The 16,160-nt window shown below is 45.0% G+C and overlaps 1 protein-coding gene across 1 annotated transcript in view; it reads left to right on the forward strand.

Annotated features, from left to right (window-relative positions):
* Positions 1-16,160, forward strand: part of LOC109923120 (SCO-spondin-like) — a 154,888-nt gene that overhangs the window by 49,479 nt on the left and 89,249 nt on the right. Inside the window, exons 17-20 of the mRNA XM_048596202.1 lie at positions 1,540-1,707; positions 3,513-3,647; positions 6,850-7,090; positions 9,336-9,488. Of these exons, the coding sequence (XP_048452159.1) occupies positions 1,540-1,707; positions 3,513-3,647; positions 6,850-7,090; positions 9,336-9,488 (697 nt within the window). The remainder of the gene's footprint in view (positions 1-1,539; positions 1,708-3,512; positions 3,648-6,849; positions 7,091-9,335; positions 9,489-16,160) is intronic.

Genomic DNA, 16,160 nt, shown 5'->3' on the forward strand with positions numbered 1-16,160 from the left:
AGAGAATGGGAGAGGAGTGTTGGGACCAGGAGAGAATGGGAGAGGAGGAGACCAGGGCTCACAAAGTCCCTGGCGAATACATCTGGCACTAGCACAGAGAACAGCAGTTAATGAGTGAAATCTGAGTTTGGCAGAAAGAAATGAAGTCGAAACTGGAGTTACTGTGCATGTATGTAAATTCATGGAGCACAGTGAATAATGCTGAGGAGTTATAGATTGTCACGTGGAAATATCATGTTGCAGCAATAACAAGGAAAGGAATGACCAGGTGTTAAATATTCCTGGGTATGTATTCTTCGGGAAAGATTGGAAAGGTGGAGAGGTTGCAGTATTGGTTAAGGAGGGCATCTCAGTGACGGAAAAAAAGGATACCTCGGAGGGTTCAAGGACAGAGGGAAGTTGGCTAGAGCAAAGGAATTAAAAGGGTACGATTACATTGCACAGTGTACTCTATAGACTACTAATAAATGGAAAAGACGTAGAGGAACAAATCCGCAAGGAAATTCCACAGAAATCTCAACATTATGGAGTAATTATAAAGGGAGACTTCAATTACTCAAACATAGCCTAGGATACAGGGCGGGGGGACAGCAAGGAGAAAAGGTTCCTGGACTGTGTTAGACAGAGCTTCCTACAGCACTTTATGTCCAGTTCAACAGGAAGGATGTATTGGTCCTTGGAAATGAGGTGGGTCAAGTGAATCAAGTTTCAGTGGGAGAACATTCAGGTACAGGTAATAGGAGGATTAAAATCTTTTAATAACCACTTCAGGCCACAGCTTACAGCAACTAGTGAGGGAAATTAAACTGGCTTTGTTCAGGCTTGAAATATTTCACTGGAAAGATACACTACTTATCCCTTTCAGCAATCTGGACTTTTCTACCACTGTCATGAGCCCCCACAAGCTGTTGGGCTAGCCAGGGGCCAATCAGATAATTGTTATCAAGCTGATAGCCTTTGTCATCCAAAACTGGTCATAACTCCACAAACCAATCAGCAACCTGTAGCCAGATCAATTCCCTTTTCTATAGATCCCCGAAATCTGGACTGTCTACAAACATCTTCCCCAATACTTGAACAAAGCAGCTGTGTAAACACAACTTATAATGAATTTCCGCAACTGCTTGTCAAAAGTGCAGCAATCCTTGGTTTTTAAAACAATACTTTCCCCATTTCAGTTCACAATCAAAATCCAGAGAAATAGAAAGGTATAGCCTTTACATGATATGGTCTTGCCAAAGTTTTGTGGAATTAAAATAAGACTCCTAACTCCTTGCAATAAAGGCCAACTTGCTATTTGCTTTCTCAATAGTTTGTTGTAGCTTTTTACTGGATTTGTGATCATTGCATGAGTGCGCATGAGCCTTTCTGATACCTAATAAAAAATATTCTGCTTTTCTATTCCAGTTACCGAAGTCGAGAGTCTCTCACTTCTCCACTGTATGCTCTGTCGTGTTGCCCGCTCACTTGCCCCACCTGCTCTGTGGGTGGAGATGGAGATCCAGTGATCACTAACTGATGTTTCTCTTGGTTTGTCAGTGAATGGCGCATGGTCCAGTTGGAGTCCTTGGTCGACATGTGACCGTTCCTGTGGAGGAGGGAAGGCACTCCGGATTCGGTCTTGTACTGACCCACCCCCGAAGAATGGGGGACGTCGCTGCCCAGGAGATCGGTTTGAAGTGAAGCTGTGTAATATGCAACCATGTGGTGAGAAGGACAGAATCATTCTGTATGACTGCAGTGATTTGCTGGCTGCACAGTTGGGCTGGTTTAGGAGATGGTTGGGGGTCAGTGGGGGTGGTGACATTATTGACTGAGCTGGTAGGTGGCTGACTCACTGAGGGACAAGGGAAGTATGGGCTGGAAGTGGCTGACTGGGAGAAGCAATGATTGCACTGACTCAGTTTGGGTTGGATTTTGGTGAATTGTGATGATTGTACCTGAGGGTGAGTGATCATGGTTGGTGTCCAGGTAGTGATGGTTAGAGAAATTGGGTTTCAGTCTGAGAAACAGTGAGGGAAAGGTGATATATTTCCAATTCAGGATGGGGAGGGGCTTGGAGGGGAACTTGCAGGGGGTGATGTTCTCATGTATCTGCTGCCCTTGTCCTTCTAGATGGAAGTGGTCGTTGGTTTGGAAAGTGCTGTCTGAGGATCTTTGGTGAATTTCTGCAGTGCAACTTGTAGATAGTACACACTGCTGCTACTGAGCGTTGGTGGTGGAGGGAGTGGATGCTTGTGGATGTGGTGCCAATCAAGTGGGTTGCTTTGTCCTGGATGGTGTCAAGCTTCTTGAGTGTTGTTGGGGCTGCACCCATCCAGGCAAGTGGGGAGTATTCCATCACACTCCTAACTTGTGCCTTGTAGATGGTGGACAGGCTTTGGGGAGTGAGGAGGTGAGTTACTCGCTGCACTATTCCCAGCTTCTGGCCTACTCTTGTAGCCACTGTGTTAATGTGGTGAGTCCAGATGAGTTTTTGGTCAACACCATGGGATGTGAGGTTTCTGGGATGGAGTTTGTGAGTGGGTTGAGGGATAGAATTATGCAACAGGGATAGGGTTTGGAAAATGGAGGCAAGGCATGGACGGGGGATCCAGGGTCAAGGGACAAGGGGCAGAGCTGGCCTGAGGGGTTGGAGGGTCTCTCTGGGAGGTGGTGTTTCTCTGAGGTGGGGTTTTTTTGTGGGGCAGATAGTTGGGGTGGGGGGTGTTCTCGGAGGTGGTGTTTCTCTGGGGGAGTTAGTGGTTTCCCGAAGTGGGGGTTTCTCTGGGTGGGGGTTTTTGGGAGTGGGATTTGAGGTGGGATTCTTGAGGTGGGGGTTTTTGAGGGGGGTTTCTCTGGATGGGGATTTTTGAGGGGGGTTTCTCCAGGTGGAGGTTTTCAGGGGGTTTCTCCATGTGGGAGTTTTGAGGGAGTGTTCTCTGGGTGCAGGTTTTTGAGGGGATTTCTCTGTGTGGGTGTTTTGGAGGAGTTTTCTCAGGGTAGGGGTTTTGGGAGGGTTTCTCTGGGTGGGGGCTTTGGGGGGGTTTCTCTAGGTGGGGGTTTTGGGGGGGGTGTTTCTCCAGGTGGGGATTTTGGGGGAGTGTTCTCCAGGTGGGGGTTTGTGGGAGTGGTCTCCGGGTGGGGGTTTTGGGAGAGTTTCTCTGGGTGGGGATATTCGGGGGAGTGTTCTCCGGGTGGGGGTTTTGTGGGAGTGGTCTCTGGGTAGGGGTATTGGGAGGGTTTCTCTGGGTGCAAGTTTTTGAGGGAGTGTTCTCTGGATGGGGGTTTTGAGGGAATGTTCTCTGGGTGGGGGTTTTGAGGGAGTATTCTCTGGGTTGAGATTTTTGGGGGGTTTTCTGCGGGTGGGGGTTTATGAAGTGGGGGTTTCTCTGAGTGGGGTTTATGGTGTGTTTCTCTGGGTAGGAGCTTTTGGGGGGTTTCTCTAGGGGATGGGGTTTGGTGGGGTTGGTTCTCTATGAGAGATGCTGTGATCCATTCTAATCTTGCTGTTTGATCTTGTGATCCCTCAGGAGCTGGTGTGTGTCCCTCTGTGATGCAGTGGGTTGATTGTGCCAATCAGTGCCCAAGGTCCTGTGTTGATCTGCAGGCTGGAATAGTGTGTGCTGATGCAGAAAGGTGTGAAGTTGGCTGTCGATGCCCTGACGGTGAGTGCCCAAGAGCTGCCAAACTCTGCACAATGCTCCAGTCCCAGACAGCTCCAATTTAACAGAAATCATGAAGCAACACTTACATTCCAATAGCACTTTCCACATCTCAATGCATTTCATTTCATTAATTACTTTGGAATGGTACTCCCATGTGTAATGTGGGTAAAATAGTAAACAATCAGTGCATGGCAGGCTTTCACAAACAGCAGCAGGATTGCATCTGCTAATGGTATTGATGGAGTTGGTTTCCTTTCCTATTTTCCAAGTGGTGTTGTGGGATCTTTTATTTCCATGATGTGGAGGTCCCGGTGTTGGACTGGGGTGGACAAGGTCAGAAATCACACAACACCAGGTGAGAGTCCAACAGGTTTATTTGAAATCACAAGCTTTCGGGGCACTACTCCTTTGTCAGATGAAGGGATCAGAAGTGCACAGGCACAGAATTTATAGACAGAGAGATCAAAAAATCATACAAATAGTGTGAGTGGAGTGTCGAATAATAAATCTCTGCAGGTGATCAGAATTGTCAGATGGTGTGAGTAAAGTGTCAACAGCTGTAAAGTAAGCGAAGGGGATGACCTACAATCCAATTATTTGAGGGAGAGAGATAATTCCAAAAAATAAGAGGTGTAAGAGTCACATGCCGAGGGTCTAACCAAAGTAACAAGTAATCCAAAACTGCACAAACTAATTAATGTTGCGAGATCATAACCAGTTATCCAGGTGATAGTGTTAATACAGGACAGTAAGGAAGATTTTACAGAGACAGAACAGTACGGTGGGGTTACATTTAGTGCATGTAGTTTCATAGGTACAGAACTTGGCTGTCAGTTTCTGCTCGGTGACTCTGTGTTGTTGTGTATCTGGAAGGCGACCTTGGAAGTCATTTGCCAAAAGATCTGAGGCCAATTGTCCTTGACCCGCTGAAGTGTTCCCCCACAGGGAGGGAACTTCTCTGCCTGGCAATTGTTGCACAGTGTCCATTCATCTGTTGTCATAGCGTCTGCATGGTCTCACCATTATTACATGCCTCAGGGCATCCTTGCGTGTAGTGTATGAGAGAGACAACGTTGGTCAAGTGGTCAGGGACATTCAGCCTCGGATTTTCGGGTAAATATCCTCCAAGGCAGCCTTTGAGATACACATCAATGTAGGTTTGCTGAGCTGAAACTGATAGTCAAGTTCTTTAGTTATGAAGACAGCCTCAACCATGACCTTGGGTTCATGTCGAGCTACATGAAACCCCACCATACTGTCCTGTCTGTGTAAAATCTTCCTTACTGTCCTGTTTTAACACCATCACCTTGACAACTTATTATGATCTCTCTACCTTTATTAGTTTGTACAATTTTGGATTACTTGTTACATTCCAATTCTTGTACCTATCATGTTATTCTAGCCATTTGGTTTGTCTCCAGCACCATCTTATTTTGAATTTTTTGTAATTATCCCTCTGCCTCATTTAATCGGATTATAAGTCATCCCTTCGCTTGCTATTTAGCTGTTGGCACAGTTGACACTCACGCTGTCTTATGATCACCTGCAGAGATTTGTTATTCAGCCTGTTTACGCTCCACTCTCTCTGCTACATATTCTGTGCCTGTGCCCTTCACTTCATCTTATAAAGGGGCAGTGCTTCAAAACCTTGTGATTTCAAATAAACCTGTTGGACTATAACCTGGTGTTGTGCAATTTCTGACCTTATATGTCCATGTGAAGGCACTCCCTCAACACTGACCCTCTGACAGTTGGGGAGGGGTGGTGTGGTAGGTAAGGACAAGGGAGACCCTATTGCTTTTGTGGGAAGGAAGAGAGTGTGTGAGGGCTGAAGTGTGGGAGATGGGTCGGACATGTCTGAGGACCCTGTCAAACACGGTGGAGGAAAATCATCAAGTGAGAAAGAAGGTGGACATTTCAGAGGCCCCCTTGTCAAAGTTAGCATCATCTGAACAGATACAACAGAGATAGAGGAACTGAGAGAATGGAATGGAATCTCTACAGGAAGCAAGGTGTGAGAATGTATAGTCAAGATAATTGTGGGAATCACTTGGTTTGTTGTAGATACTGGTAGTTAACCTATCCCCAGAAATGGAAAGGGAGATGTCAAGGAAAGGAAAGGAGGAGTCAGAGATGGACCAGGTTAAGATAACAGCAGTGTGGAAATTGGAAGCTAAATTGATAAACTTTTCCAATTCCAGACAAGAGGGGGAAGCAACGCTAATGATATCATCAATATATTAGAGAAAGAGTTGTGGGTGGAGGCTGGAGTAGGACTGGAACAAGGAATGTTCCACGTAGTCCATGAAGAGACAGGCATAACTGGGGCACATGCGGGTACCCATGGCCATACCTTTTCCCTGAAGAAAATGGAGAGTAAAAAGAAAAGTTGTTCACTCTCTGATATTTGTGTGCCTGTTTTAGCTGAACATCTGAACAGGATATTATGGATTGTATTCGGTCAAACAAAGAGATTTATGAAGTTGCCAGGTAAGCAGTAAAGTCGATGAGTGGGAGCATTTTAGAATTCAGCAAAGGATGACCAAAAAACTGTTCTAAAAACAGGAGAATAGAGGTGAGACGGGAACTTGAAAATGAATGTAAATCTTCTGCAGGTAAGTAGAAAGGAAAAGATTAGCAATAACAAATATGGGTCCAGTTCAGCAAAAAGCAGAAGTAAAGTAATTGCAGAGAAGCTGCTGTGTCTGTTGTCACTGAGGAAGAAACATGCCCCCTAAGAAGCTTGTAGGTTTCAATGAGGTCACCTCTCATTCAACAATTACTGACCCAATCTACTCAACCTCTCCTCATGAGATAGTCCCTCCATTCCTGGTATCAATATAGTAAGCTTTCTTTGGACTGCCTCCAATGCCAGTGTATGTTTCTTTTTGATAAGGGATCAAAACTTTTTACAATATTCCAGCTGTGCTCTGATTAGTGCCTTATATAATTTTTGCAAAACCTCCCTACTTTTACACTTCATTCCCTTTGAAATAAAGGCCAACATTCCATTTGTCTTCCCTATTATTTGCAGAACTTGGATACTGGATTTTTTTGTGATGGAGAAAGATTCTGAAACCTCTAGCTTTCTGCAGTGTTGTTCCGTTTAAATAATATTCAGCTCATCTATTAAGTAGAAGCGTGAAATTCTGTAAAAGCTGTTGAGGGATGAAGTGGCTAAATGTTTCTCTGGTGTTTGCAGGTTATCTTGAGCAGGATGGTATGTGTGTTGCACCTTGGCAATGTCAGTGTACTGATACACTTGGACAAACCTGGGCACCAGGGAGCATGCAACAGAGCAACTGTAATAACTGCACATGTACCGAGGGCCGGATCATCTGTTCAAACTACACCTGTCCAACCAGTGACTGTTCCTGGAGTCAATGGTCCACATGGTCCCAGTGCAGCATCACCTGTGGCACTGGTCTGCAGACACGGTTCAGGTGAGGTGCCTGAGATATCAGCAAAAGGTGGAGGACAGGGAATTCAACTAAACTGGGAATACAACTCTTCAATAAATAATGGGCATATTGGTCAGATAATGGGTGATATTGCAAAGTAACTGGAAACAAACAAGTACCAAAGTATTGGGGGTAAGGATGAACAGTGTATATATGACAGGAAGGGGCCCAAAAACACAAACAAGAGTTAAAATTTAAAGCCCTGAATCTGAATATACACCACATTCATCAAAAGAGGATCAAAGTTAACACAGATGGTGGTGTCATTGTAAAGGTACTGGATGAGTCAACCAGAGGCCTAGGCTGAGGTCACAGATTCACATCCCATACCACAGCCAGTGGAGTTTAAACTCAATCATTAAATTGGGAATATAAAGCTGGTCTCAATAATGCTGATCAAGACACTACCATCAATCATTGTGAAAACTCTTTAGGGAAAGAAATCTGCCATCTTTACCTGGTCTGCCTCCATGTGACTCCAGGCCTACTGCAATGTGGTCTGAAGTAGCCCAAGAATCCACTTTAGGGGGCGATTAGAGAAGGACAACACATCCCATGAATGAATGAAGAAAAATACGTGTGATGTGCGAACATTACAATCGTAGAATCATAGAATCCCTGTGGTCTGGAAAGACCATTCAGCCCATCAAGTCAACACGAACTCTCTACAGAGCATCCCCATCACACCCACCCCTCTCTCTACAAATATGCATTTTCCATTAGGAAATGGAGACAGAGCTGACCGTGGTGAACTGGGAAACCAGATTTGAAGGTGGGTCAGTAGAGTTGCAGTGGAAGAATTTTAAGGAACCGTTAAGGAGCTCTCTGCAAAGATTTGACCCTGTGAGAATGAAAGGCAGTTTGTGAAGGACTGTCACTTGTTAATGACTGAGGAAGCTAATAATTATACTAGATTGAAAGAAATGCTGGGTATCTGTGAAAGTTATTGGTCAGCCAGAGGATTGGGTAGACTTTGGGAACCAATGAAGAATGACTAAAAAAGAAATGAGGGTGGGCAGGGTGAGATACCAACAGGATATTGCCTCCTGTGTGGGAAGAAAACTAAGGGGTTATAGGGAGCCAGAAATGAGGAGACTTTTATTTTATCAAAGGGTTATTAGTGTGAAATTCTCTTCATAAGGCAATGGAGGCTGGGTATTTAAATGTATTCAAGACTGAATTCGGTAGACCTTTAATAGACAAAGGAGTTGAGGGATATTGGGACAAGCAGGAAAAAGGAGCTGAGAACGCAACTATGATCTTGAATGGAGGAGCAGGTTAGAGGGACTGAATGGCCTACTCCTGTTCCTGAGTCCTTTGTTGCTGTGAATTGTCATTGAGAGACATTATGAAATTTAATAAGCAGCAAGTAGAGACATTTTAACCCTCACAGGAAAGGATAGCCAGGGCATTGTGTCTGCCAGGGGAGAGCGGTTCCTGGAAGATAGAAGTGGAGGAGGGTCAGTGGGAACACACGGGAGGGAGACAGACAGGGGACACAGGAGGGAGACAGGGAGAGACAGAGAGAGAGAGACAGGAAACACAGGGGAGGGAGAGAGACAGGAAGCTCAAGGGAGAGAGGGAGAGAGAGAGACCGGGAACACGATAGGGAAGAGAGAGAGGGAACATGGGAGGAGGAGAAGAAAGAGAGGAAACACAGGGAGGGAGGAATACAGGGAACACGGGAGGGAGGGAGAGAGAGAGAGGGAGCACAGGAGAGGGAGAAAGAGACACAGGGAACACAGTTTGAGGTGGGTTTGGGAGAAGGAATGAGAGAATCTGGGGGAAGACGAATGTTATCTGAGTTTGCGATGGATTATGGTGGGTGTGCAGGAGATGTGAGAAGTGGGAGGGACACAGAGTAGGCTGGAGAGGAGCAATGTTTGGGAGATGGAAGTGTGGAGGGATGGGTGGAGGAGTAGGTGGGCAGGTAACACTATGGGGACTGAGTAGGGGGAGGTGGAGAGTGGTCACTATGAGAGGGAGAGGCCACTATGAGATGGAAGAGGGAGGTGGGGAGGGGTCGCTATGAGAGCGGGAGGGTGGCACATTGGGAGGAGGAGTGATGAGGAGAGGTAATTATGGGGGAGATGGGAAGGTGGGGCGGGGTCCCTATGGGTGGGGAGGTGCAAGTGGGGATGGGGAGGTGGGGAGGAGTCACTATGGGAGGGGAGGTGGGGAATGACTAATGACTACCTTTTCACTATTAAACGTTTTGATTTTGTAGAACCTCAACTTCAGGGTCACTGGACAGGAAGTGTCAACAGGAACAGGCTCAGACTAAACCATGTGACGAAGGCCCATGTCCAATATTGTGTCTCCATGATTACCAGGAGATGAGACTTGGCGAGAGTTGGTTTGTGGGCGAATGCAAACAATGGTGAGAAACTTTGTCCTTAGAATTGGATTGCAAAGAGTTTCAGACATTGGAGATCAGGGAATTGTGTCTTAATCAAAGAGATGGATTTAGAGAAAGGATTGTATGTGGGTCAGGATTTACGGGGATGATGTAAATTCCATATACCTGGATAATTGAGAAGGTTTGCCCTTACCCAACTCCTGATTGATCTGTTTGTGTATGCTCACTGTCTAGTGGTTAATGATCAGACTACTTATCCAACTGAATGTAGAATGAGCCTATTGGTAAATGTGACTCTGTTTCGAATCAATCCTAAATGAGCCCCAAGCCTGGTCACCCCTCACTGGGACAGTACACTGGAAATCAGGCCTCACCAGTTCCCAATCAGCACAAAATTTAAAGGTTTTATGAAGTACGTAATTCCCCACTTTATCTGATTTTCAGAGTATGATTGACAGCATGGAGCAGGTTTCAGGACTGAACAAGAATTATTATTAATCACAAAGAAATAGATTCTCACGACACAAAAACAAGTATGAACCATCAATAAATAACTCAACTCATTAAAACATTAATCCCCTTTATTAACTAAAACAGAAATTGCTGGAGAAATTTAGCAGGTCTGGCAGCATCTGTGGAGACAGAAACAGAGTTAACCTTTCAGGTCTAGTGACCTTTCTCCAGACAGACCCTGTGCAGAAAGGTCACTGGACTCAAAATGTTAATTCTGTTTCTGTCTCTACAGATGCTGTCAGAACTGTTGTGTCTCTTCAGCATTCTTTGTGTTGTTTTATATCTTCAGCATCTGCAGTGCTTTGTTTTTTCACTTTTTAAAAACACTTCCCCATAGACATATAGACAAATTCAGAAAGCGAGAGAGAGAGAGAGAGAGAGAGGCCAAAAAAGGGGTGTTATGGGTGGATAGAAAGATGAGAAGAGCAGGTCAGTGGTCCCAGTTTACAGGATTTATTGAGACAATATTTGTCCAGAAAAGATGCTGCTTCTCAATCTTCCTTCTTCGGATGCTTTCACATCTTTGCATAAGGCACAGGGTGGCTGGTTTACACTTGCAAAGGTTTCTTATTTATCAATAAAAGCCACAGCTTACAGTAACTGAAGGGAAAATAAACTGCCTTGAGATTTTTTTTTTTACTGCAGAGGACAGAGGCCGCACCACTATAGGAGCCCAGACAGCAGAGAATGTATCTCAGATATTGATCAGACCCCCAAGACATATAAAATATGTTTATTAGGAGCAAGAGGGTAACTAGAGAAAAGATAGGTCATGGGCTCATGTGGCAGGTCCAACCACATTCACATAGCTACATTGACTCTCCTGCTCCTCTGATACTACTTGACCTGCTGTGTTCCTTCAGCTCTACACTGTATTAACTCTGACTCCAGCATCTGCAGTTCTTGCTATCTCCTTCATCATTGTCTTTCCAGCTCAGAAGCTTGCTTACACTTTTTTGTTTTGTTTTGGTTGCCCGGTGTCGCCTCCTGTTGTCCTCCTGTGGGAGGCTGGGGTCCCATGTATCTCCATTCCCACTCCATCTCAGGTGGCAACATTGGAAGTCGAGCCAGGACCCCATCAGTCAATGTCCAATGTGGGAGGTGTGGGACCCACGCAGTGTGACCATCTCCAGCTCAGAGGTGGTGGAAACGACGGCAGCAGTGACATGAGGGAAGGAGCACATTGCCTGGATCCCAGGCACAATGTTAGACAGCAGCAACTGGAGAAGTAGAGAGCGTGAAGGCCATGATGAGCGAAAATGAACTTCTGAAGCTGTTTCTGTTACAGTAACGTCAATTCATTCAGTCTTTTACTATTTATCCAATTTATTTAGTAATTTATTCTGTAATGCAAGATGGTACTAGAGCATGGCGACATTATACACTTTTCACTATACCTAGGTACAAGTAACAATATTAAATAAATCTAAATCTCAAGGAAAAAGAGGAATTTCTATGTTGAACCAGAGGAAGTGGGTGAGGTCCTTAATGAATATTTTGAATTGGTACTCACCAAGGAGAAGTATAAGATGGTAAGTTTAAGGAGGGGTATGTTGATATTCTAGGGCTTGCTGAAGGAGAAGGAATTGGGCATCTTGAAAATGTTAAAGTAGTTAAGTGCCTAGGGTCTGATGGAATCTATCCCAGGGTACTGAGGGAAGCAGGATTGCTGGGGACTTGACAGAGATCTTTGTATCCTCTTTAGCTACAGGCGAGCTCCCAGAAGATGAGAAAATAATTAATATTATTCCTTTGTTTAAGAAGGGCAACAGGCATAATCCAGGAAATTATAGGCTGATGAGCCTTACATCAGTGGTAGGGAAATTATAGGAGAAATTCTTAGGGACAGGATTTACTCACATTTGGAAAAGAATGGACTCAGTAGGGATAGTCAGCATGGCTTTATGTGGGGGAGGTCTTCTCAAATTTTGATTGAGTCTTTTGAGGAAGTGACAAAGATGATTGATGAGCGTAAGCCAGTGGATGTTGTCTACATGGACTTCAGTGACGTGTTTGACAAGTTCCCTCATGGTAGGCTGATCCAGAAGATTAAATCACATTAGAATCCATGGTGAGTCGGTAAGTTGGATACAAAGTTGGCTTGGTCATAGCAGACAGAGGGTAGTTGTGCAGGGGTATTTTTCTGACTGGAGGACTCTGACCAATGGAGTTCCACAAGGATTTTGGTGCAGGTATCTCTGTTGTTTGTAATATAAATAAATGATTTGGATGGAAATGTAGGTAGTCTGATTAATAAGTTTGCAGATGACTTGAAAATGGGTGGAGTTGTGGATAGAGAGGATGGCTGTCAAAGGATATAAATCTTTTAGACAGTTGGGTGGAGGTTAATTCTGGACAAAAGTGAGGTGAAACATTTCCAGAACGGCGAATGCAGGAGGCAAGGATACACTAAATGGCAGGACCCTGAGGAAAATTGATATACAGAAGGATCTTGGGATACAAGTCATCAACTTAGAATCCCTACCGTGTGGAAACAAGCCCTTCAACCCAACAGATACACACTGCCCTCAGAGGGTCCTACCAAGACCCATCCTCCTATAACCCACCCAATCTACACATCCCTGAACACTACGGGCAATTTAGCATGGCCAATCCACCTAACCTGCACATCTTTAGACTATGGGAGGAAAACAGAGCACCCGAACAAAACACATGCAGACACGGAGAATGTGTAAACTCCACTCAGACAGTCGCCCGAGGGTGGAATTGAACCCAGGCCCTGTGAGACAGCGGTGCTAACCACTGAGCCACTGTGCTGCCCAAATAGAACACAGAACAATACAGCACAGTACAGGGCCTTCGGCCCACTTTGTTGTGCCGACCTATTATCCTACTCGCAAATCAAACTAACCTGCATCCCCTTCATTTTACTATCCTCCATGTGCCTATCCAAGAGTCAGTTAAATGTCCCGAATGTAGCTGATTCCACCACCCATTGCTAGCAGTGCATTCCACGTGCCCCCCACTCTCTGTGTGAAGAACCTACCTCTGACGTTGCCCCTATACCTTCCTCCAATCACCTTAAAATTATGCCACTTTGTGATAGCCATTTCTGCCCTGGGAAAAAGTCTCTGGCTATCCACTCTATCTATGCCTCTCATCATCTTGTACACCTCTATCGAGTCACCTCTCATCCTTCTTTGCTCCAATGAAAAAAGACCTAGCTCCCTCAACCTTTCCTCATAAGACCTGCGCTCCAGTCCAGGCAGCATCCTGGTAAATCTCCTCTACACCATCCCTAAAGCTTCCACATCCTTCTGAGGTGACCAGAACTGGACTCAATATTCCAAGTTCTCAGGAAGGGTCACTGGAACCGGAATGTTAACTCTGTTTTCTCCTTCACAGATGCTGCCAGACCTGCTGCGCTTTTGCAGCAACTTTGTTTTTGTTCCTGATTTACAACATCCGCAGTTCTTTTGGTTTTTATACAATATTCCAAGTGTGGTCTAACCAGAGTTTTACAGAACTGCAGCATAACCTTGTGTCTCTTTAACTCAATTCCCCTGCCAATGAAAGCCAACACACCATACACCTTCTTTGCAACCCTATCAACTTGGATAGCAACTTTGAGAGATCTGTGGACGTGGACCCCAAGATCGCTCTGTTTCTCCACATTGGCAAAAATCCTGCCATTAACCCTGTATTCTGCATTCATATTCAACCTTCCAAAATGAATCGCTTCAAATTTTCCCAGGTTGAATTCCATCTGCCACATCATTCTCCAGCTCTGCATCCTGTCAATGTCCCGTTGCAACCTACAACAGCCCTCCACGCTGTCCACAACTCCACCAACCTTTGTGTCATCGGCAAACTTACTAACCCACCCTTCCACTTCCTCATCCAAGTCATTTATAATGATCACGAAGAGCAGAGGTCTCAGAACAGATCCCTGCAGAACACCACTGGTCACCGAGCTCCAGACTGAATACTTTCCATCTACTACCACCCTCTGTCTTCTATTGGACAGCCAATTCTGTATCCAGACAGCCAAATTTCCCTGAATCCCATGCTTCCTTACTTTCTAAATGAGCCTACCATGTGGAACCTTATCGAATGCCTTGCTAATATCCATATACACCACATCCACTGCTCTACCTTTATCGACGTGTTTTGTCACATCCTCAAATAATTCAATAAGGCTTGTGAGGCATGGCCTGCCCCTCACAAAGCCATGCTGACCATCTCTAATCAAACTGTGTTTTTCCAAATAATCATAAATACCATCTCTCAGAATCCTCTCCAATAATTTGCCTGCCGCAGAAGTAAGACTGACTGGTCTGTAATTCCCAGGATTATCCCTATTCCTTTTCTTGAACAAGGGAATAACATTTGCCACCCTCCAATCTTCTGGTACTACTCCAGTGGACAGTGAGGACCCAAAGATCATTGCCGAAGGGGCAGCAATCTCTTCCCTCGCTTCCCGTATTAACCTTGGGTATATCCTGTCTGGCCCAGGGGACTTATCTAACCTCATGCTTTTCAAATTTTCTAGCACACCCTCCTTCCTAACATCAACCTGTTCGAGCATATCTGCCTGTTTCATGCTTTCCTCACAAACGTCAAGGTCCCTCTCACTGGTGAATATTGATGCAAAGTATTCATTAAGGACGTCCCCTACCTCCTGCGACTCCACGCACAAGTTCCCTCCACTATCCCTGATTGGTCCTACCCTCACTCTGGCCATCCTCTTGTTCCTCACATAAGAATAGAAAGCCTTGGGGTTTTCCTTGATCCTACCCACCAAGGCTTTTTCATGCCCCCTTTGAGCTCTCCTAAGTCCATTTTTCAGTTCCTTCCTGGCTACCTTATAACCCTGAAAGGGCAACATGAGTGGACAAGGTTGTACAGAAGATGCACAGCATGCTTGCCTTAATCAGTCGGGGCACTAAGTATTGAACTTTAGTTAAGCCTCATTTGGAGTACTGTGTGCAGCTCTGGTCGCCACACATTAAGAATGATGTGGAGGTTTTGGAGAGGGTGAAAAAAAAACAGTATGTTAATTTAATGGAGTGCATTTGCTTTAAGGAGAAGTTAGACAAACTTTGTTTTTGCAACAGTGTCAGAAGCTGATGGGTGACTTGATCGAGGGTGGATTGTCAGAATCTCTTTCTCAAGGTGGAAATGTAAAATTCTAGGGGCCATAAGTTTAAAATGAAAGGGGGAATGTTTAAAGGAGAAGCACGAGTCAGGTTTTTACACGGAGAGTGGAGGCAGGTGCCTGGAACACTCTGCCAGGGGAGGTGGTAGAAAATGATATAATAGCAACGTTTAAAAGACATTTAGAGCGGGGCAGGAAATGAAGTATATAGATCGTGTACAGGCAGTTGGGATTAGTTTTGAATGGCATCATTGTTTGCACAGACACGGTGGGCCAAAGGACCTGTTCATGTGCTGTACTGTTCTGTGGTTGCAATGTATCCAGCCAATGTAGTCAGATTGTGAGGATGACCACAGCATTGATATACACACACAGTGAGCTGACAGTCAGTACAATGAACAGCAGAGAATCTATTGGTAGCAACAGAAACCTTCTGCACCCTACAGATTGTCAGTGGGATCTCACTGTAAAACCAGAGACTGGGGCAGGTCAGAACATTACCCCACCCACCCCCGCCAACTTCACACCCTCAGATGTACATCACACAGACAGGACTAGTGATGGTTTGACCATCCACTATCAAACTCACTGCATGGGGTGACTCAAAGATTCCATCCCTGGATCAATGACAATCAAATGTTGATGCAGAAATCTACCTGCTGATGGGACAGCACACAGCCAGGGGTGGTGAATCACTTGACATTGTAAGCCAACAAGATCATTTGGTGGGAAACAGAAGGGAACCTTGAGGATTGTGTACCAGCAAAAGCCTTATGAACTTACCCTAAGGTGTGTAACAGCTGTATCATATCCGTGAATTTTGAATGTAATACAACTGCCAATGCAAGTGACATGAGGACCGAATCCATTGAGTAAGATGTGAGAGATGAGGTCCCACATTGCAGAAGCTGAGTTGGAGAGACGCTGAGGTTGTATGTAGTGCCACATGTGATGATGGAAGTAATGCATAAACAAGAGGTTTATGTTTCTATTGACCACTAAAAGTGAAATTGGTCTTTTATTTTTACAATTCCTTCACTCTTAAGTATCGTTTGAGTTAA

The sequence above is a fragment of the Rhincodon typus genome, chromosome 4 (genome assembly GCF_021869965.1).
Source record: "Rhincodon typus isolate 14 chromosome 4, sRhiTyp1.1, whole genome shotgun sequence".
Classification (NCBI taxonomy): domain Eukaryota; kingdom Metazoa; phylum Chordata; class Chondrichthyes; order Orectolobiformes; family Rhincodontidae; genus Rhincodon; species Rhincodon typus.